At 38.3% G+C, this 22,964-nt stretch overlaps 1 protein-coding gene across 1 annotated transcript; it reads right to left on the bottom strand.

Annotated features, from left to right (window-relative positions):
* Window positions 1-2,391: 2,391 nt before the first annotated feature.
* On the bottom strand, window positions 2,392-5,085 carry LOC147623406 (cytochrome P450 703A2-like). Its single transcript, XM_086821548.1, has 2 exons — window positions 3,739-5,085; window positions 2,392-3,358 (listed from the first exon to the last, which is right to left on the bottom strand). The coding sequence occupies exons 1-2, from the start codon at window positions 4,684-4,686 to the stop codon at window positions 2,747-2,749; spliced, it is 1,560 nt and encodes a 519-aa protein (XP_086677674.1). The 5' UTR covers window positions 4,687-5,085; the 3' UTR covers window positions 2,392-2,746.
* Between the last annotated feature and the right edge of the window lie 17,879 nt (window positions 5,086-22,964).

Genomic DNA, 22,964 nt, shown 5'->3' with positions numbered 1-22,964 from the left:
CATGCGTGCGGGTGTGTGTATGTGTGTTTGTATGCGTGTGTACATGTATCATGTGCTCGTGTCTGTGTGTTGTGTGTGTGTGCGCGCATGAACATATATATGTGTGCGTCGACATACATATAAATCTATTTATATATACATGCTTACATACCTATAGATACACATACATACGTAATATATATAAGTGTGTGTATCTATAGGTATGTAAGCATGTATACAAAATATTTCATTGAAAGATGTGAGATGAGATCTTCTTAGATTCAAATTCAAAATTACATTGGAAGATGTGAGATTTGGCTCCTCCTCACGCTTGCAGGAGGAGTGGTTATTTTGAATTAGCCCCACCTCCTTTGCCCACGTGGAGGGAGGTGGGGTTGTGGTTAATCTTGTATAGATATAACAATCCATTTACTCAACTAAACCATAGGACTAGAATCCACGTTACCTTCTTAAGAAAATAACCCTTTCACAAGGATTTTAACATTTCAACTTGAGATTGCAAATAAGACATTCTTTATTAAGGCATATGCTGTTGTTTGAAAGAATAAAAACTTTAACTAGTAAATCAATCAAATAGATCACTATTAAAAATTAATAGAGAAGCCGGGGCCATATCTCAACCCCTAAGAATGATATATAATTGAAAAATTATATATATATATATATATACCTTATAGAAATTTATCGTTTATCGTTGTCTTTGCTGGTTAATAAGAGATTCAGAACTTGATATATGAGAATAGAGAGTCTTCTAATACCTTCGCTTACGATTGAAATCATCCGATCATCCCCAAGCTTTATCTCCTCTTATTTGTACTCTGACTTTTCTCTCTTTCGAAGGTCTATGGCAAAGTAGCCTTCTCTTGCAGTGCTACAACATAAAAGAAAAGCTATGGAGTAGTAGTCTCTTCTACATAAAGGTCATAGCAAGCTAGCTTTCTTTTCCAAGAGATTAGATAAGAACGAAGAGATATACGCATCTCAAGGTCTAGAATCACCTTGTGGCTACTAGCTACATTCTTACAGGTTTCCTATGTAGAGACCTTGACAGAACCAGCGAATTGTTTCAACCATAACTCTCTGATAAAAACTCAGAATATGGTCATATAGCCACTCAAAAGAACCGAAACACATTTGGCCTACAAGACAGAGCGGGTAAAATAAGCAAAAACGTCTATAGAGAACCGCAAACGCACCATCTTTAGAAATGCGTTGCTTTTTCATATTTTGTGTGTGCATGGACTCTAAATATGTAAAAGTACTCTAAATATGACCTCCTATCACCTAAATTCGAATTTTTATTTCTGGAGATACTTATCTCTTAATAGAACAATTCTTGTCTTCTTATTTCTTTTAGGATTTTTTTTGGAGCTAATATTTTTATTCTATCACTTTCCTAATGTTTCTAGTCTTATTGTCTCGCTCTTCTCTAAGTGCACTCTCTTTCCTTCTTGAAATCTATATTAAAAGAGACACATACATGGCTTGGGAAGGACGTTACAATAGACATGCATTTAAACGTGTGAATGCCATTTTAATGAAAGTCCATGCAAATGAAAGAGATGTTTTGTGGTTGGGGTACACTAAAAAAGCACTCGCGTGATGACTAAATTAACATTTAGAGGAATCACTTTGAGAGTGTTGACTACACCCCCATCATTAAATGATATTTACTTCACACAAGAGAGCGAGAGAGAGAAAGAGAGAGAGGAGCCCCACAAAGCAAGTTTCAAAACAAGTCTCAATTGCCAACTAGAATTAGTCTAGCAACAACAAAGCTACAAAATTTCTTTTTCACAAAAAGACATGAACTTTCCCAAAGTCTTAAATAATATCTAAAAGCAAGGATCCACATCTTACATTAAAGCCCAAGCTTTAGCCAATGCTAACTTCCAAGAGGACGAGATGGGGATAAGATTTGGCACAAAAACTTGTATGTTTTTTTAAAAAAATTCTGAAGACTACTAGAAGGGAGCAATATACTCAGTGAGGACCCCTCATATCGTCTAAATATTTTTATTGTTTTGGGAGCACTCATAAAGAAATTAAACCGATAGCAATATTACAAATAGTACAAGTTGGAATAACTCCGACTCAAGAGGCCACCTCATTAAGAACTTCAAGTCCTTAATTGAAACCTTCATGATAATATTACCCAATTTTATTCAGTATTAAAAACTTTCGTACTACAATAGCGCTTTGAAAGGGATTTGAAGCAAAAAGATAAAGCGAATCAAATAATGTTCAACTTTTTTTGTGGGGGAAACAATAATTTAGTAACTTTGTGGGAACAAAAATTATAGAAAATGTTCAACCTTTTATGACATTTTTTGAAGAAGATAAAAGTGTCTCTCTCTCTCTCTCTAGATGCAAGAATAAATACGCTGCACAGCAAACAAAGGGCGCGTGCAGCCCTCTTTTAATAAATAATGGTGCTGTCCAGGCGTTGCAAACACCCACGGTTATTATTAAAAGCCCAGATTTCTGCCGCACAAGTATCGGTGCCGATCAGGACCAGGGGGAAAAATCAACCTAATCTTCCATACAAAAAAATCAAACATATGCCTTGAGTTAAAGCACCATAGCTAATCCCTAATAACTAGCCCTCTACAATACACCTTGCTAGCTAGCCCTCTCCATCTTCACACTTGATCAAAGCCCATTTTTGAATCAAAAATGGGCTTTGATCATCTCCACCACCTTATATCATATATCATCAAATTATGTTTAATCAGGACCCCCCCTGTTATTCATACAAATGAGGTGGTAGCCTTGGAGATGCAAAGGCTTCCAGAGGGCCCTCTAGTACCATTAATCCATAAGCTTCCTTCAGCTCCACCTTAACCTTTGCTGGAGTCCAGTTAAAGCCTTGGATTAACCTTGCTAAGCCAAGGAGTACCACACTTGAACCCAAGGTTGCACCAGGGCACCCTCTTCTTCCTGCCCCAAAGGGCACAATCCTAAGCTCTGAATCATTTAATTCAACATTATCATTGAGGAAGCGCTCCGGTAAGAACTCGTTTGATCTTTCCCAGACCTTAGGATTCCTCCCAAGGGAATAGGTGTTGATCAGAACCCTTGTGTTTTTGGGGATGCAGTAGCCTGCAACATGGGTGTCTTCCAAAGACACATGGGGTATGAGGAATGCCCCCACCGGATGCAAACGAAAAATCTCCTTCACAGCTGCCCTCAGGTTATGCAAGCTTGATAGATCCCTCTCTTCCACCACTCTGTCCATGCCCACCACACTGTCTATCTCATCCCTCACCTTCTCCATCACATCTGGGTGCTGCAGTAGCTCCGCCATCGTCCACTCACTAGTGATGGATGAGGTATCTGTCCCAGCTGCCACCAAATCCTACAAAAAAACCACACTGCATCATCATCATGAAGCTTATAACCAAAATGAGGGTGTGAACATGAAGCTATTGACAGCTGTTAAGTGCAGAGAGTTCATGATGACCCTAACAACAAGCATTCATGTCTGTAAATCACTTAGGGCTTACTGTGTAATTAGACTTAATTCAGCATCCTGACGCTTATAACCCTGATGGAAGTGCAAAAACTCCTAATATCATATAGAATTTTCTTAACTGACTTGTGTAAAGTGTATAGGGAGGGTGGGTAGAACCATTGCTCAAATGAGAATGACTGCTCTATACTGACTCCTTTGACATGATGTCTGAGAGCCCCGGATCTAATTAAGCTAATCACGATTTAAGAGCAAGTAAAACTTACAATGAGAATTGCTTTGATGGTAGTTTGTTTGAGATGCTTCTCTCCATTTTCTCCTGGGAGAGAGAGCAACTGGTCCACAAAGTTCGTATGGCTCTCACCACCCTGACCCTGAGATTTTGTGGAGCGATGCTCATCGATGATAGCATCGTAGATCTCATCAACTCTTCTCATGATCTTGCGCATGGCACGCTCACGCCCTTGAAGATCAAAGGGCCTCAAGAAGGGGAGATAATCAGCAAGATTAAAGGCATTAATCAGGGCAAAAGCAGCATAGATTAGAGCTTTATGTTCAGCAGCTTCATGGGGGCCAGAGTTGCCAGCACCAAAGTAACGCTTCCCCAAGATCATGCGAGTGAGGGTGTTACTGGAGAGGCCACCAAATGTATCTCTAAGATTGATCAATTTATTAACCTTAGAGCAAGCCAGTATTTCTTGAACCATGCACTGGACCTCCTGCATTCGGCCATGGCGGAAGTATTCAAGCCTTTTGGGCGTGAGAAGCTCAAAGAGGCAGAGCCTTCTCATTGTCCGCCAGTGGGCACCGTAGGGCGAGAAGGCGATGTCCTGGCCGCCGTATGTGAAATGCTCGGAAGCTATGTTTTTCGGGCGGGACGCAAACACATGGTCCTGTTTTCTGAGAAACTCTGTCACCAGCTTGGGATCGTCTGTCACCACCGCCGCCACGCGCCCAAGCCTCAGATACACCAGCGACCCATACTTTTCTGTCAGCCTCCGCATCCCCTCATGTGGTATCGCCCCCACTTGTAGCAGATTCCCTACTACTGGCCATGGCCTTGGCCCTGGTGGTAGCCTCCTCCCTTCTTTCCTCCTGTTTAGAGCACTGTATGTGAGTATAGCTAGCAGCAACAAAGCAAGCGGTAACTTCGCAGAGCTCAGAAACGAGGCATGCAACCACCAAGCTTTGGCTGATTGAAGGGTGACATCCATTTGAGAGAGAGAGACAGAGAGAGAGAGAGAGAGAGAGAGAGAGAAGACAGAAGAGAGAAGAGAGAGAACTCAATCGAAGAGCAGCTTCACTTCACTATTACAATGTTACTCTCTGCGTGTGTGTGTGTGTGTTGCATGGAGCTGACACAGAAAAAGGCAAAGGCTGCACAAAGCAACGATCAAGGGAAATCCCAAAAGGAAGAGAGCATTGCAAGCTGAACAGAGAATGGCAGAAAAGAGAACGCTAGCTAGTACTGAGAGTAGTAGAGTGATGAGTGGGAGAGACGCACACGAACACTGTCTCTCTCTCTCTCTCTCTCTCTCAATCACGCAATGCAGAGCGAACTAAAATGTTGTTGAAGAAGAAGTACTTGGAAGAGAAGGAAACAGACGGAGGGTGGAATGGGACTTGTGGTGGGAACTGGGAAGGGACGGTGTCACCAGAGTAGGGAGTTGGTGAGCCAATTGAATGAAGAAAACAGCGTGGTTCCTATACGCGCACAACGCTTAATTTGACCTTCCTAACTTCCAATGGGCCTATTCACACACGCACATTCCCACGCTAGTGACTTTTGTAGCTACACGGGCGCTAGCTACCATATGGTGCTACAAAAGAAATGTCCTTTCGTGTCTACTTAGGGGGCTTCACAACTGTCCGCCCGGGTGCCTTGGAAAACGGATTGTCCAGGCAGTGGCAATTCACATGATGACGGATACACAATATGTATTAAAAGCCGATGGTTTCTATCACAAGCTTGTGATTGGCCTAATGGTTAAAGGTGAACGTGGAATTACTGACGGCATGGGTTCAATAACCAATGAATGCGATTCGCGGCTCTTCTGTTGACGGACAGCTTCCCATCCGACCTCTACACACCGCCCAGTTTTTTTTGAAAAATCCATCCGTGACATGCCATGCATGGATTGGTCCACGTAGGACAACGCCCTTTCCTTGAATTTTTGGGCGGATGGTTGTGAAACTCGCCTTATTTACATACTAAAATAAATGAAACTTTAGAAAACCACTCTCATTCTTTAAAAAAACTCATCTAATGTATTTAATGGAATTTAATGGAAATGCAAAACAACATTTTCATACCCTATTTCGAAGTCCCCCGCCGCAAGGGGCTTGCTTCATTTAACCCTTTAGTGTATTTTCCACGGTTGCTACGTGGAAGCTCCCACAACACCCTTTAGTGTATTTTCCACGGTTGCTACGTGGAAGCTCCCACAACACCCTTTAGTGTATTTTCCACAGTTGCTACATGGAAGCTCCCACAATAGAGCTTATAACGAAGCTAACTCCGCAAAATTGGTGAAGTTGAGTTTTCCCTCTACAAGCAATGGCACGTTGTTTTTTGAAATTTCCAACCAACTCAAAAAAAACTTTGACCTTCTTAAAGAGACCGACATAAACATTAGCTCTACCTTCATTTAATGCTCTACAACTAGGGGGCTGTAGGAACTTCACCTAACACAAAAAACAAACGATTGCTTTGAAATTAATGGCTAAGATATTTTAGTGTTGAAATTGATCAATGTGTAGATATTTGAAAAGAAAATCGACCAAGGTCAATACGTCTTTTTTTTCTTTTTCTTTTGGAAAGCTTGAAATATATGAAAATGGTGTAGAAAAAAAATGTATTGTCTGGAAGAAGAGAGAGGAGCTGGCTGTCACTTCGAGAGACATAGAGCTCATCAACTATACTAGCAGAATTTCCTGTAGAGGGGTCTAAGAGATGGTCTGTTCGTGTTTGTTTTTATGGTTGAAGTTAAGCTTCTTGGTTCAATATGTTTTTTCTTCTTTTTTTGGAGGAAAAATAAAATTCTAGCATTGGTTTGGATGTCTCGCCCCAAACAGGCTGCCTCTTTCATGTTTTGCATTTGGCTAAGGAAAATATTAACGACTTTGAATTTGAAGATTTAAATTTTTGAAATTTTATTTACAAAACACGTTAACATATGCAGTTTTTATCCTTATTTTTAGTTGACACTGCCTAAGGGACTACACGCGACGAAAAAATCTTTTTTTTAACATAAGAAATAGGACTAGTACTCAACCCACACGTTGCTACGATATGCAAAAGACATTAAGAAACAAAATGCAAGAATGGAAGCCGGGATACAAAGGGTCAAATCGATGGGATTTTTTCCTCTTATTTTTTAGAAATCAAGGCTTTCTTTTTTCTCTCCTCTCCTTGTGCTTTGGTTGTCCATGGTTAATACGCAATAGATAGGTGTGACAGTTGTAAAAAGAGGTCTTTTATAAATGGCAGAAATCTTAATGCCAAGGTCATCCAAGGGGGTGTTGGAAAAAAACCTTCTTTAGCGTATTTTTTAAGGCTCAAATTGAGAAAAACTGGTGTAAGTTTGCCTAAACTGTAATTCAAAGATTCAATTTTTTTAAATTTTGGTTATAAACCTAGTTATCCTATGCACTTTTTAAGGGAAAACAAGTGGAGCTTACAAGTTAATCCTTGTTTAGGAAAAAAAAGTTAATTTCTAAGGGGGTTTCACAACCATCCGGGGCTCAACACCCAAAAGGCAAGTTGTAGGGGTGTTCTCTTACGTGGACCAATAGCATTAGAGACCTTTACACGTCACGATGGCATTTTCAAAAATTACGGGCGACATACCAAGGCCGGATGCAAATGTGTCCACCATAGAACGATGCTAATTGGACATTGAACGTGTGTCCCCACGTATCCGGTGCGATTGCCTCACCACTAGATTAATCACGTGGTTGTGGTGGGGACTGGTGGACTTTGCTATATAATCTATTTGTCTAGTTGTGGGAACTGCAGTGCCCGGACAACCTTTACTCCCTCAATTTCATTCCCTGACCGCGCTTGTGAAACCCCCCTAACAGTGGCAAAGAAGTCTTAAATGCCACGTAAGAATCTCCTTGACACACGGGCTAAAATGGAGGCGGCCGGTGCGGCCTGCCATCGGCCATGTGCACAGGCCCTATTGTGCATGGTGGCGTAGAAAGACACGATTATTTAGTTAGGACTAAATGATGGGGAGCAGCGAGCTCTCATAAACCACCTGAATCTGGCCGCTGGATTTTGCGCACAAAACAGCCAAAATGGGGGGTGTTCAAGTGTTTTTCCCCCAAATATACTGATCCCGCTGTCGCCCTTAAAAAAACTGGCGACGATCACAAGCCCCATTCAATGCCCTCTGAGTACTTCCAGCTGGAAAATCCAGCTGGAAATTACCTTGCAACATTCAGCCTTCCACCATTTCAAATTTCAACCCCCTAGCCTAACAATAACTCATAATCGCTTCAAATTACTGCTGCTACTTAAATTAAGGTTGACCATAATGTTTAAGAATTTTACTTCTAGAGTCTGTTCCTCCATCATCCATGTGCTCTTTAAAACTCTTCGAGATCTCTTCCCACACCATTCTCCAAGAGGGTTTTTAAAAGAGCCAATTCTGTAGATGGGATGAATGTTCTTTTGTCTTTGAAGACAGGATGTGGGATAAAATATATAAATGGTTGAATGAAGACTGAATACTGTGTAGTCTGTCCGGTTTTGAAATCATCAGATGTATATTGGTAACTTTTGAGAGATGAACGGATGGTCATGACGTAATAGCCCTTTGATAATATAATATATATTTTCCCCAAAAAAAAAGAATTTCACTTCACGTTAAGGCAAAGCAAGATACCAACATGTGTTGCTATGGGTTGGTTAAAGGAGAACGCTAAGAACGCGAAAATCTTGGGTGAGAACACATTTAAACTTCAGTTGCCTATGTCAATTGGAAGTTGGCATGATAGATATGTAGGAACCTACAACAGTCCCAATGACGTAATAGCCCTTTGATAATATAATATATATTTTCCCCAAAAAAAAGAATTTCACTTCACGTTAAGGCAAAGCAAGATACCAACATGTGTTGCTATGGGTTGGTTAAAGGAGAACGCTAAGAACGCGAAAATCTTGGGTGAGAACACATTTAAACTTCAGTTGCCTATGTCAATTGGAAGTTGGCATGATAGATATGTAGGAACCTGCAAAACAGTCCCAATGCATGCATCAGATGTATATTGGTAACTTTTGAGAGATGAACGGATGGTCATGACGTAATAGCCCTTTGATAATATAATATATATTTTCCCCAAAAAAAAGAATTTCACTTCACGTTAAGGCAAAGCAAGATACCAACATGTGTTGCTATGGGTTGGTTAAAGGAGAACGCTAAGAACGCGAAAATCTTGGGTGAGAACACATTTAAACTTCAGTTGCCTATGTCAATTGGAAGTTGGCATGATAGATATGTAGGAACCTGCAACAGTCCCAATGCATGCAACACGACAACAAGAGACCGCAAACCAACAACACCCCCACAGGAGGGCGTGGTGGCTGCTGAGCAAGCTCCCATCTACTGCGCCACCACCCCTCCCAAAAACAAGGGCTTAGGGAGAGGACTATAAACAAGGTGCCAACCAACTTTAAACTTCACAAGACCAGGTCAATGTTCAAAGTTTGTGAAACTTAGGTTAAATACTTTTTTGAGTGAACCTTACATACTTACATGGATGAAAAGGAATAATCATTTACTTCGTAAATTTATCCAATTATAACTATTTTTGAAAAAGTCTAAGGAATCATCTCTTCTTCTTCTTATCAATTTGAAAAAGTCTAAGGAGTCACCTTTTCTTTTTCTCTTATCAATTTGAAGCATATTTCCCAAAATTGAATGTGCCATAAGATGAAGCAACCCTACCTTTTCCCAAACCTTGCACAACACCTCTTTCAAGAGCTATGCTTATGTTGGGGGAGAACACATTTAAACTTTGGTTGACTATGTCAACAACTATGGGAATCTATAGCAATCCCGGTGCATGCACCCATGGCAATCCCAGCACATAGAAGACCGCAAACCAATAGCACCCCCACAGGAGGGTCTTGTGGCCACCGAGCAAGCTCCCATCTCCTGCCCCACCACCCCTCCCAAAAATAACGGGCCCAAAGAGAGGACTATGATAAGGTGCCACTTTAGTCTATATATGGCTCTTCGAAATTCCATGGTTTTGCATATAGGATAATCCACAATACACCTTCTTGCCATGTATCAACCCAAGATTAGCTCTGTGATTTGTCACTCCAACAAGGTAAGCTCATAAGATGAAGTATTCCCAAATAGTGCTTAAATTTATAGCCCATTTTGGGCTTTAAAGGCCTAATCTAGGAAAGATTATGATCATAAAGTCTTGTAAAAATACTAAAGCATCAAATTGAAGCCTAAGGCTAGAGAGTGCATGCATGTGTGTGTGTGTGTGTGTGCATGTGTGCATGTGTGCTTGTGTGCCTTTGTGCATGCATGCATGTGCATGTGTGCGTGCATGTATGTGTGTGTGCGCGTGTTTGTGTGTGTGTGTGTGTGTGTGTTGACCCTCATCAAGTGTGTACACATTAGAAGAGATTATCTTTTGGGATGGGATATAGCTTTCATAGGATGTGCACAACACGTATGTATATCATAAATGAGAAGCTGGCATCTTGTAATGAAGAGGGGAAATTTTAAGGACAAATTTGATGAAACCATCCAAATATAAGGCATGGTTTTCCTCTATGTTTAACACATCTTTTAGAAGGCCTGATTCAGGTTGGGTGAAAGCACAGTTAAACTTCCTTGAAAGTTGGCAGATGGAGTTATCCTCTTCATTTTCAATGCCTCTCTTTAAAAGGTATGCTTAGGGTGTGTGCCTAGATAGAAATGAGTACACATAAGCATGGGTTATGGTGATGCTCTTCTCTCTACTTATGCACTCATGTGTATTAAGTATCTAAAGACACTTACTTAAAGGTTTCTTTTTGGATTTACACCATTAGAAGTGTGATCCCTAAGATAGTTCTAGCAACATGGGACTGTAAGAACTATACATAAACTCCTTATCTAGCACCGTACAATGTTTGAATCCTTACAAGAACATCACAATTTTGTTTGGTGAAAGTTTTAAAAGAAAAGTCCAAAGGAATTATAGTGGCTTTAATGCAAAGTGTTGTATGCTCATTTATCATGTTTGTTATCATCGAGGTGACTCATGGAAGTGACTTATAAATTAAAAAGGGAAAAAATGATCAAACATTTATGTCACATGAAACAAAAAATGGCTTATAAATAAAATGTTCAAACATTTAAGTCACATGAACAAAAGAAACTCAATTTTATTAAGCTCTTATAAAAATGAGAATTTGCAAGATGAGTAAGGTAATGAAGATAAATATGCATTATATAGGATTTCAAAAGGGGAAAAAAAGTAGACTCAAAAAGTAGAAAACATGAGAAATTAAAAAAATTGAATGAATAGCCAACCTAAGAATCCATGGTGGAAAACAAACTAGATGAAGTTCTTGAGAGCTCAAAAAGTAGGAGAAAATAATCTCAAAACTAGATAAAGTTCTTGAGATCTAAAAAAATAGCAGAAAATAATCTCAAAAGAAGACATGATGTTGAAACATAGAGGGATAGGATTAAATAAGCTTCAATGAAGCCATAAATCTGGCTTGAAGAGCTTGGCATAGGGTAGGTGACAAGATTGAGGTCTATTAGGTTGATGAAAAGAAGGGCTCAAAAAATTAGGTAAAAATGCATGATTCTAGGAGAAGCAAGGCAATACAAAGGGATAAAGAAATTGTGGATACATTTAACCATAGGGAATGTAATTAAGAAGAACAAAATTTTTCTTAGAAGGTTAATTCTCCTAAGGACCATAATGAAGTCAATTAGTGAAAGAAAGGGGAAGGAAGGAACTACATAGATTCAAGGGGTGAGAGAAAATACCATAGGAAAGTTGAACATGCATTGGTGTGACGGAGTTTTTGGGAAGAAATTTTCTAAAGAAAAAAGGGATAAAGAACTTATGGATACATTTAACCATTGGGAATGTAACTAAGGATAAAAACCTTTTTCTTAGAAGGTTAATTCACCTAAAGGCCATAATGAAACCGATTAGTGAAAAAAGGGGGAGAAAAGAACTACAGAGATTCAAGGGCTAAGAGAAAGCACCATAAGAAACCTCAACATGCATTGGTGATAGAGCCTTCGGGGAAGAAAAAGAAAATTTGAATAGGAAAAATAGTAAAACAAAGGGCATGTGTGTGTGTGTGTGTGTGTGTGTGTGCGTGTTTTTTGGCCCTCAAGTGTGTACACATTAGAAGAGATTATCTTTTAAGATATGCCCTTAGTAGGATGTGCAAAACACGTATGTAAATAATAGATGAGAAGGTGGCATCTTGAAGCCTAGAATGAAGAGGGGAAGTTCCATAAACAAATTTGATGAAATCATACTTTGGGCTTCAAGACATGGTTATCTTGGTGTCCTTAGGATTGGGAGATAACACATTTAAACTTAGTTAAAATTTAGTTAAAATTTGGCATGATAGATAGGCTCGTAAGATAGAGTTATCCTCCATGCTCAAAACCTCTTTCAAAAGGTAAGCTTAGGGTGGGTAATTAGTACACGTAATCATGGGTGGTGATGTGTTATATGCACATTATGTGTGCATATACTAGGAGGCTAACCCACATTAGGCTTGTGAGCATGGGAGCATGGGAACAAGCTCTAGTGGAGCATGGGTTAGGACTAACCTTAAGGGTTAAGGTTAGGGTCAAGCATCCAAGGGTCACACATATGTTATCTTGAGGCTAGGTTATGATATGATGTTCTCTTGTATAGAGGATTATATCTACTCACCTACCATTTCACATTATAGGTACATGCTACTGGATTGGAGTTATACCTCTTGATGGTATGGGACATCAAGGTAAAGGTATGATGTACTTCATTATAATTTATGTGTGCATCCCTTGGGCTTGGTGGATGAGTTTATGCCTGATTTATGCATGTTTATGCATAACAATTATCTAGAGGAATCTTAGGGTTTTAACAGTGGTATCAGAGCAATCTCTAGTTAATTGTTGTTATTTTTTCTTTCTTATTGTAAATTTTTTGGGGGTATTTTTTGAAGTAAATTTTAATATTTACTAAAGAAAAATGTTATTTTATTGATTTGTGTTGATGATTTGCACATGGATCATTGATATGGCGGTTGATTTGTGTTGATGATTTACACGTGGATCATTGATATGGCGGTTGGAACGCATGTTACTACTATTCAATGGACGAATCGACATTGTGGGGGAATTCCATGAGTTTAATGCTATTTTTTTCTATTTTTTGTGGTTTAAAATAAGCATTAATGGAAAATTTTACCAAAATACCGCATATTTTATTGCAAATATTTTTGGTAGAATGGATTCCCTGAATTTCTACAAATTTTAGGAATTTTTTTCTAATTTTTTAGAAATTGTTAGAGCATTTTTATGGTTAAAAATATATTTTTAATGCATTTTTACGGGTTTTTCGCGGATATTCTATCCATTTTCTGCCAATTTTTTGTTGAAATGCAGTAGGGGCAGCATGTTGAAGCATGGAATGCTCTCCTATGTGCGTGGGATCCTCTTCGTCTCTCAAATCTAAATTTCTCTTCTATTTTTCTCCCGCCCGTGAGAACGCCTCTTAAGGCACAATTTTATTAAACACTAATCTAATTAATTTTTAATTATGATTAAGCTTGGTTTAATTAAAATCTTTAATCAAAAGATTAATTAATCTTTAATCCTCCTCTCTGTTAATAGAGAAGGAGGGGGTGGAGAGAGAATTGAATGGACAGGGAGAGGAGAGAGGACTCCCTCTCTCTTGTTTTCAACAGGCACACGCGGGGGGAGGCTGCAGCGTAGCCTGCAGGCAAAAATCGCCCCCCCCCTCCCAATTTTTTTTAAAAGCTTTATTTAAAGATTTTTGATTTTTTGTTAAAAAGAGTTTTTTTATTATTTATTAAAAAAAAGAGCTTTTCAAAGCTTAGAAAAAAGCTAGAAAAAAGAGGAGAAAATACGAATTTTGGAAAAAAAAAATCTATGGATATTTTTGAAAATTATTTTCTTGAAACCTCTTGGCTTTCCGCATTCTTGGGAAACCTTTTGGCTTTACGAATTCCGGAAAATCTTTTGACCTTTCGGATTCTGGAAACTTTTGACCTTTCACATTCTGATTTTTTTTTGGCTTTTCATTTTCCCGAAATTGTTGGCTTTCTGTATTCCGGGAAAACTGTTGGGATTCTAAATTTTTTTGACCGTTCGTATTCTAAATGCGTTTGGGGTTAATTAAAAATTTTTAAAAATTCCTAAAAATTAGTAAAAAAATAGAAAAAGGTTAATTAAATTTCTCGAAAATGTGGGGTTGGTGTTTGGCATGTGGTGTGTCCATTCGGGCGCCCGTGACCATTCAAATTTCCTTTAAAAATCCATTAAAATTGTAGATTTTCATTGGATTTGAGAATTGTCGGGCGGAATTGGAAATTTCATCAACGATGGGATTCTCAGGAGAAATTAAGAATATTCTAGAAATTATTATAGAAGTCTAAAAAATTGATATTTTTAAAATATCAATGGTATTTTGGCAAATCTAAATTGCTAATTTTTTTGGAAAAATATAGGTTTGGATGCCATAAGATAGGTTTGGTGGAATTCAAAATTATCATATTTTGAGGTCCTATAAAATTAGAAAAAATTAGGAAAAAATCATGATAGTTCTTTTTCTTGAGAATTTAATATTTTCGAGGGTTATTTAATGTTAAAGTACGTTTTCTCGTACTGGCATTAGATAGATGCGGGTTATTCGTATATTATTAATACGATTGTACCTCGTATTAGTATATATTTCTGTTTGGATTAATTCTAAACAATGTTTTCATGATTTTTTACCATTGTTTAGCCATTCTTTTTGGACATGTTCCATACTTTTGATGGCTAGAATTTGCGTTCAAAGTGTGTTTCACCTTTGACACTTGTCCATGATAATTTATTTTGCACTTGTTTAAGTGTGGTCTATGCTTAATTTTCTAAGCCTAAGACAAATTCTATCATGGGTTAGTTGATTAGTTTACTTCTTTTTTCTATAGCCTGCATGTATTGATGAGTGTATTCTTGTCGAAATTTTCACTTGTTGAAATCTCTTTCTTTAGAGTTTAACGAGTTTATCTTGTTGTGTTCGGATTAAGGAAATTTGGATTTTTTCTTTGTTGGCATTTCTTTCTCTAGTTCCATACTGTAGGTGATTTATATAGTCAACCTGATGGTTTACGGATGGACATATGTGACTCATCGAGATGTTGATGACTCTCTATGTTGATATGGGTAACTCGGGACACCGATAATTCCATGAGCAGATGTGGGGTACATCGGGCCGTTGATGGATACCTGGATCCTACTGTTATAATGCCATGTTTTCCTACTTTATTCCGAATGGTTTACAACGAAAAAGCTACTTTGAGTATGAATTCCTCTGGTCATCTGCACTCTGATGGGCAAATAGAGCGTATGAATCAGATTGTAGAGGATATGCTTCGTGTATAGTCTCTAGAAAAGTATCAAATTGGGAAAAATATCTTCCAATGATGGAATTTGCCTATAATAGTTTTAAATATACGACTATTGATTTTAGTCCGTTCATGCTTATGTATGGGTATCAACCCAGGGCACCTATTGATGTCGATCTTAAGGACATCGAGCTTGATGCATCGAGGGATTTCTTGCGTGATATGCAAGAAATACTGGCCGAAGCTCGGGATTCTATCAGGAGTGCTCAGGATAGGGCACAGTTCTATGCTGATAGAGGACCCTCAACTTGGTCTATTGCAACAGGAGCGTTGGTTTATTTAAGAATTTCTAAAGATTCTCAGACTTTGTCAAAAGAAAAATGCTCGAATTTATCTCCTAGATATTGTGGTCCATTTCGATTTATACATCGGATTGGCATGGTTGCGTATGAACTTAAACTACCTCCACATGTTAGAGTTCATCCAATCTTTCATATCAATAGATTGAAAGGGAAACTGGGAGGTGAGGATAACACAGTTACTCCTCAAGAACTCATTGAAGTCGAAGAATTATCCTATGTTCCACATGAACCTGATAAGGTACTTGACTAACTCCTGAGGTTAAAATTAGGTGAAAAGATAGGGAAATAGTGGATTTGACTTGGGAGTTGGTTGTGATTGTTCAGCGTAGTTCTCCTTCTTTTCATTGCAAGAGTGCAATGTTTTGAGAGAGGGGAAGTATGTTATATACACATTATGTGTGCATATACTAGGAGGCTAACCCACATTAGGCTTGTAAGCATGGGAGCATGGGAACAAGCTCTAGTGGAGCATGGGTTAGGACTAACCTTAAGGGTTAACATTAGGGTCAGGCATCCAAGGGTCACACATGGGAGATGGAGAGTCAAGAGTCACTTGAGGGCCCTCCTATATAATAGGGGCATGGGGCACACTCAAGGGAGGCTTAGGCTATGGTCTCTTGATGTTATCTTGAGGCTAAGTCTATGTTATCTTGAGGCTAGGTTATGATATGATGTTCTCTTGTATAGAGGATTATATCTACTCACCTTCCATTTCACACTGTAGCCACATGCTACTGGATTAGAGTTATACCTCTTGATGGTATGGGACATCAAGGTAAAGGTATGATGTACTGCATTATAATTCATGTGTGCATCCCTTAGACTCGAGGGTAGTCGGGTGGATGAGTTTATGCTTGATTTATGCATGTTTATACATAACAATTATCTAGAGAGATCTTAGGGTTAAAACATGATGTTTCTTATCTCTCTACTTATGCACTCATTTGAATATAAAAACACTTATTCAAAAGTATATTTTTACCTTTTTGGTTTTACACCAATAGAAGTGTGAGGTTTGAGACCCATATACAAACTCCTTAGCCACCACCTTTACAATATGTAAATCTTGATAAGAATATCACAATTTTGTTTGGTGAAAGCTTTAAAGAAAAATCTAAAGGGTTAGTGGCTTTGAAAGGAAAAAGTCCAAAGTGACTTTAATGTGAAGTGATGTATAATCATTTATCATGTTTGTGAAAGGACCATTAAGTTGATATGGATCAAGGAGCCAAAGGAAGGGATGCCTTCAAAAAAATAAAAACTTGTTGACTCATGAACACCTTAGACATTTCATCAAATTAGACAAACATCCTTACCTACCCATCCAATAATTTTACTAATAGTTCAACGTGCTCGATCAACACTCACGTTCTTTATAAAAGGGGTGTCAAATCAAGGAAACACCACGAGGAAGAAGAACAACAGTTCTATACCCTATTAACATGTGACTAACTTAGAGTTTTTCATAGTGGGATTCTCTCTCTTTTTTTCATTTGTTTTTCATGTGTGACCACCTTGGAGTTTTTCATGGCATGACTATCTTGGAGCTTTTCATAGTGGGATTATCTCTCTTTTTTTCATTTGTTTTTCATGTGTGACCACCTTGGAGTATTTCATGGCATGACTATCTTGGAGCTTTTCACGGTGTGATTATCTCTCTTTTTTTTAAACGCCAACCTTTCACGCGTGACTAACTTGGATTTTTTCATGGTGTGACTAGCTTTTTTAAAAATAAATTTTTTATGCATGATTAACTTGGAGTTTTGCATTACACTCTTTTTTTAAATGTTTTTCGCGAGTGACTAGTTTTGAGATTTTTGGAGGGTGTTTCATGCATGACTAACTTGGAGTTTTTCACAACGTGACTATCTCAGAGTTTTTCACATGGCATGATTATCTCTCTCTCCTTTTTTTGAGTTTTTCAAGAGTGACTAACTTGGAGTTTTTCATAGTGCGACTAACTTTTTTTTTGAATTTTTTTACATGTGACTAACTTGGATTTTTTCATGACGTGATTAACTTTATTTTATAGAGTTTTTCATGTGTGACTAACTTGGAGTTTTTCACAGCATAACTATCTCAAAGTTTTTCATGTCATGATTCTTGTTTTTCACGTGTGACAAACTTGGAGTTTTGGTACAAACTTTTTCATGGTGTCATTATCTTTTTTTTTCCCTAGTCTTTTAGGCGTGATTAACTTGGAGTTTTTCATGACATGACTATCTTATTTTTTTCAAGGCATGACTATCTTAGAGTTTTTTATTAGAAATAGGGTTGTAGGAATACGTGCGCGCGCGCACACACACACACAATGGAGAATCTCAAGGGAGCACACAATAAGATGATAGATAGATAACGAATGTGTGCTATAAAAATATGATAAGTATACCCCAAGATGGGTGTATACTAGCACAGGGGGGAATGAGGGAAACAGTTCCTAGACTGGTCTTAGTGTGTTCACACACATCACTGCCAAATATGGCTACAAATCCCCCTTGGGAGTGATGATGTGAAATGGTTGAGCTGGCACTAAAAGTACACAGATGTGCTAGGCTCTTTGGACTGTGAGAGGGAGCCCAGACTAATCCCCAAAGGGAAGTAAGTTCAAAGGTTTGGGAAAAGCTTCAAACTTTCGTAAAATAAATGTGCGAGCATGAAAAACTGGATTCCTCGCAAAACAACTACCATGGTGCTCTGCATATTAGAAAAGTTGGTAGTGGCTAAGAACTCGCCAATACCCAAATCAGCAAATAAGGTGTCTCAGCCAATACCCAAATCAGCAATAAGGAGTCTCAACCAATACCCAAATCAGCAATAAGGCATCTCAGCCAAACACACTTAACTATAACTGTAAGTGCTAAACTGTACTCAGCTTCACAGAGCTAGAAGTGGCCGTAGTGGGTTGCTTCTTGTTGGGCCATGATATACATGAATCACCAAGGTGAAAGAAAAAAACACTCATGGACACTCGTGTGTCATAACATCCAGCCCAATATGAGTTTGTAAATGCATGCAGTTATGATTTACCCCCTTTGGGATAAAATAACCCAAAGTGCTTGGTGCCCTTTAGGTAATGGAACACCTGTTTGATAGACTACCAATGCTTTGTGCCTAGGCTATGCATAAATCTGCTCCATACTGAGACCCCATACTGAATGTCAAGTCTAGTGTTACATAAGAAGATAAGGCAGCCAACAACTACTGAATACATGCGAACATCAAAAGGGTCACCTGCATCTTCAAGACTAAGTCACAAAACAGGTTCCATACGTGTAGCAATAGGTTTGCAATCTCCAAGATTGAACCTCTTCAACAATGCCTCTATGTATTGTGTATACCATGATAATGTCATCATTACGCTGCTGAAACTCGATGCCCAAATAATAGTGTAATGGGCCAAGATCTGACATTTCGAAAGACCATTATCATTAGGGCTTGTGAGCAGCATGTCAACATATAGTATGATGACCAAAAAATCATCTTCAGTCCTCTTAATGTAGAGGGTACTATCTCAGTAGGACTATTGCAAAAACCTTGTTAACCAAGTATGTATGTATCTTCTCATGCCATGCTTTGGGAGCCTGCTTAAGACAATACAAAGCTTTTTTTAATCTGCATACTTTTGATTCCTAATCTGCATACTTTTTTTAATCTGCATACTTTTGATTCCTAATCTTTCTGAACGAAACCCATGAGGCTGAGATATATAGACCTCCTCATAAAATTCTCCATTTAAAAAAGTAGTTTTGTTGTCCAATTGACGTATATTCCAACATTTATGTCCTACAAATGCAATAATACTCCACATGGTAGTCATACAACATGATGTGGGTGTAAAGGTCTCACCATAGTCAATGCCTTTTTCCTGTGTATAACCCTTTGTAACAAGCCTTGCTTTGTATCGCTCAACACTACTGTCAGCTTTACGTTTTAGCTTGTAAACTCATTTTGTACTAGTGGCCTTCTTGCCATGAGGCAAATCAGACAACTCCCAAGTACCATTTTTAAGTAAAGCATCATATTCAATTTGCATAGCACTCATCCATTGTTATGATTCCTTTGCTTAATTAAAGTAGATAGGTTCCTCTTCATTACATGTGTCAACATGAGATGCGTGATGAGAATCTGCTCATGTTTTGCCAGGCAAAGGAGTGGCCAATTTGTTGTCATCATATAGTGTTTACACTAGCCATTTTTGCATGCTTTTTGACTCCTCAATTTCCCTTCTTTCCTCATCCAACTGCATCATCCACATTTGCCTCATCAATAGGTTGATCTGTGGGCTAAAAGACATGCTAGACTTTTAACACGTGTGGGCTGATTTTTAGCATTCCTTTGAGTACACAAATGCTCTACATCAATGTGTCTTGCATTAAACAATGGAAGGAGTGTTGAATATGTCCTGCAAACATACATTTTGCTTTTTTGAACACGAAAGCAAGGGCTGAATTGTTGCATCTTCCACAAATACAACATCTCTACTCACAAGAATTTGCTTGGTAGCATGATGATAGAGATGGTAACCTTTACTTTCCAAGTTATACCGAATAAAAATACATTTGACAGTCTTATCTCGTCAAGCTTGCTAAGAATTTTCTTCGGCGCACAAGTACATATGCAAGATACCCAAGATGTGGTAGCTCAAACACCATGCCATGCTTATGCAAACGTAGCAAACTGTCAAAGCTCACCTGACCAAAGCATGCATACCATAGCATAGCATCACCCATTACCTTTGTTTGGCAAAAATTGTACATACACAACAGACTTTTGTCTTTTATATGTATCTAGCCTGTAAAGGCCACGAGACAAAGTACCAAAATAAAATAATTGTATTACCATCACTATGATCATGAACAATACATCTATCATCCACAAACTCAACCACTAAGCCAGCCTTAGTACATGTAATATATCTAAGAGCGTGATTGTTCCACCATTCAGCAGTGAGAATAATTTTACCATCTCCTTTTACATGATATGAGTTGTTTGCACATCTAACAATGATATGAGGAGTTGTTTTACATGATATGAGGAGTTTTTTGCACATCTAACAATGTTTTCATATGGAGCAAATTCAAGTGATGAGAACAACTTGCAATGAGAAGTAATGTGCTTACTAGCACCAGTGTCAAAATACCAAACATGTACATTTGTAATAGCCATGTATACATCCTTATATAAAGGGTCAAAACTGCATTGCACAATGAAAGCCCAATCATTATGTGCATAGTTTGCAGATTCTTTGTTTTCTACATTAGATGCTGACACATCAACTCTATAGTCATACCCAAGTCTTTCTTTTTATCCTTCTCTAGCCGCTTCCTGCACTCATTAATGTAGTGACGAGGTTGCATTTGTCGTTTTTCTTTGGCTTGTCGCCTTCCTTGTTTGCAGGCTTACCCAATGACTCTGATTTTGGCTTGTAACAAACCTGGGAAAATGATTTACCTTTACCTCTTTGTTGACTGGCAGTAAAAGCCCGATCTCTTGTGTGCATGACATATCTGTTTTGCTTGGATTGCTCTTTTTGCAAGAGCAAAGAAGCCAACTCCTCAAACTTCAAGGCATTTGGATTGCCTTTCATTATGAGTCTTATAGTAGAAGCAAAACTTTGATATGAGTTTTTTATCGCATTTAAGACAATAGGCACTAATGAATTGTCAGGATATACTTGACAACTGGCCAAATACTCCTTAGAATCCTTGATTTTGTAAGGAAATTGTCCATGAAGTCTCCCTCATTGATATGCCGTGACAATAATTGCTCTTGTAGATAAGTAACACATGCTTCATTACGTATCTGGTATAATGACACAAGTGCATCCCAAGCATGTTTAGCAGTCCTACATGATTGAATGATTGAATGTGAGGAATGATACTCCTCTTAACTGAAAAAGCAAGCAACACATGTGCCTATACATCTCTTCCATCCCACTTTGTTTGTTCCTATGTAGGAGGTACACTACCCTATGGTAATGCACCAAATGTGCCTTCTACATCATGCTCATAAGAGGAACCCTGACATTTCTTAGTATCAACCACAACATTCCATCTCCCTTTGGCTACCAATACATGCCGCTTCATATAGGCCCATAACGGGTAGTAGGTCCTATCAACCTTATCCTCAGCACGGGCACATAATATCTGAAATACTTCATTGTCTGTTGTTTATTATAATGCCCATGCAAGTAATCATGCAACCTACAAGTGCTAAGTGATCCTTTGATGCAACCAAGGTGGCTACTTAATAAGGCCACTGATAATGGAGACCTGCAAGGTGTATAAAAGAAATTTATAGTAAAGTGAGTAGAGATTTTACTCGTAAGATGTAGAGATCGATGTTGTTGAAGTGTAGCTTGTAGACAAAATGCGATGTGGTGAGTGTGTGATGATGCTTTCATGCGTATCTACACACCCATCTGTATTAGATCTGATAATACTACTCTAGAATTTGATGAAGAACAGTGCAAAGATGTTTGTAGAAAATTGAAAATCGCACGAACGGCCCCCAAAACACACCTGGAACAAACAATTGATAGAAAAAGTATTGCACACTTGCAGTTCCTCTTTCTTATCCCAGAAGGGCTCCTTGATCTGATTCAAGAAAACATGCAACTCAAGGTAAAGGGTAGGTAGCAACACCAACAGGGGTGAGGAGCATATACTCTGATACCAAATGTTGGAAACGGGGTTCTAGGAATGCATGCACGCGCACGCACACACACACATAGTGGAGAAGGTCAAGGGAGCACATAATGAAATGATAGATAGATAATGAATGTGTGCTAAACAAAGATAATAAGTATACCCCAAGATGGGTGTATACTAGCGTGGGAAAAAAAACCTCCTAAAGAGGGAAAAGTGCCCCGACTGGTCCTAGTGTGTTCACACACACACACACACGTCACTACTAAATATGGCTATATTTTTCACGTGTGATTATCTCTTTTTTAAAAGTAAACCCTAACCTGACTAACTTAGAGTTTTCCATGGCATGACTAACTATTTTTTGGAGTTTTTCACACATAACTAACTCGAAATTTTTTATGACATGAGTATTTTAAAGTTTTTCATGGCATGATTATCTCTTTTTGTTTGGAGTTTTTCGTGCATGTCTAACTTGGAGTTTTTCATAGTGTGAATAACTTCTCCACGGTGTGATTATCTTTTTGTTTCCTTGGTTTTTCATGCATGACTATCTAGGAGTTTTTCACACGTGACCATCTCAAAGTTTCACGCATGAGTCTCAAAGTTTTTCATAGCATGATTATCATTTTTTCATAGCATGATTATCATTTTTTTTTCATAGCATGATTATCATTTTTTAAAAAACCCTTGACCTTTAACCTTGGACTTTTTCATTACATGACTAACCTTTTTTTTAAAGTTGTTCAGGGGATGACTATCTTAAATTTTTCATGGTGCGATTTTCTCTTTATTTTAAAAAAATCCCTAACCTTTCATGCGTGATTAACTTGGCAATTTTCATGGTGTGACTAACTTTTTTTGCGTTTTTC

This window comes from Cibotium barometz, chromosome 27, assembly GCF_041138505.1.
Source record: "Cibotium barometz isolate CiBa-2024 chromosome 27, ASM4113850v1, whole genome shotgun sequence".
In the NCBI taxonomy this organism is placed as follows: Eukaryota; Viridiplantae; Streptophyta; class Polypodiopsida; order Cyatheales; family Cibotiaceae; genus Cibotium; species Cibotium barometz.
Note: the sequence above shows the minus strand (reverse complement) of the source record. Positions and strands in the feature narration are given on the sequence as shown.

What these genes read in the sequence shown, in the direction of transcription:
- LOC147623406 (XM_086821548.1), bottom strand. Translation starts at nt 4,686, where the DNA reads ATGGATGTCACCCTTCAATCAGCCAAAGCTTGGTGGTTGCATGCCTCG. An exon ending in CCATCAAAGCAATTCTCATT is followed by an intron (nt 3,359 to 3,738) that starts GTAAGTTTTACT and finishes GTTTTTTTGTAG; the next exon opens with GATTTGGTGGCAGCTGGGAC.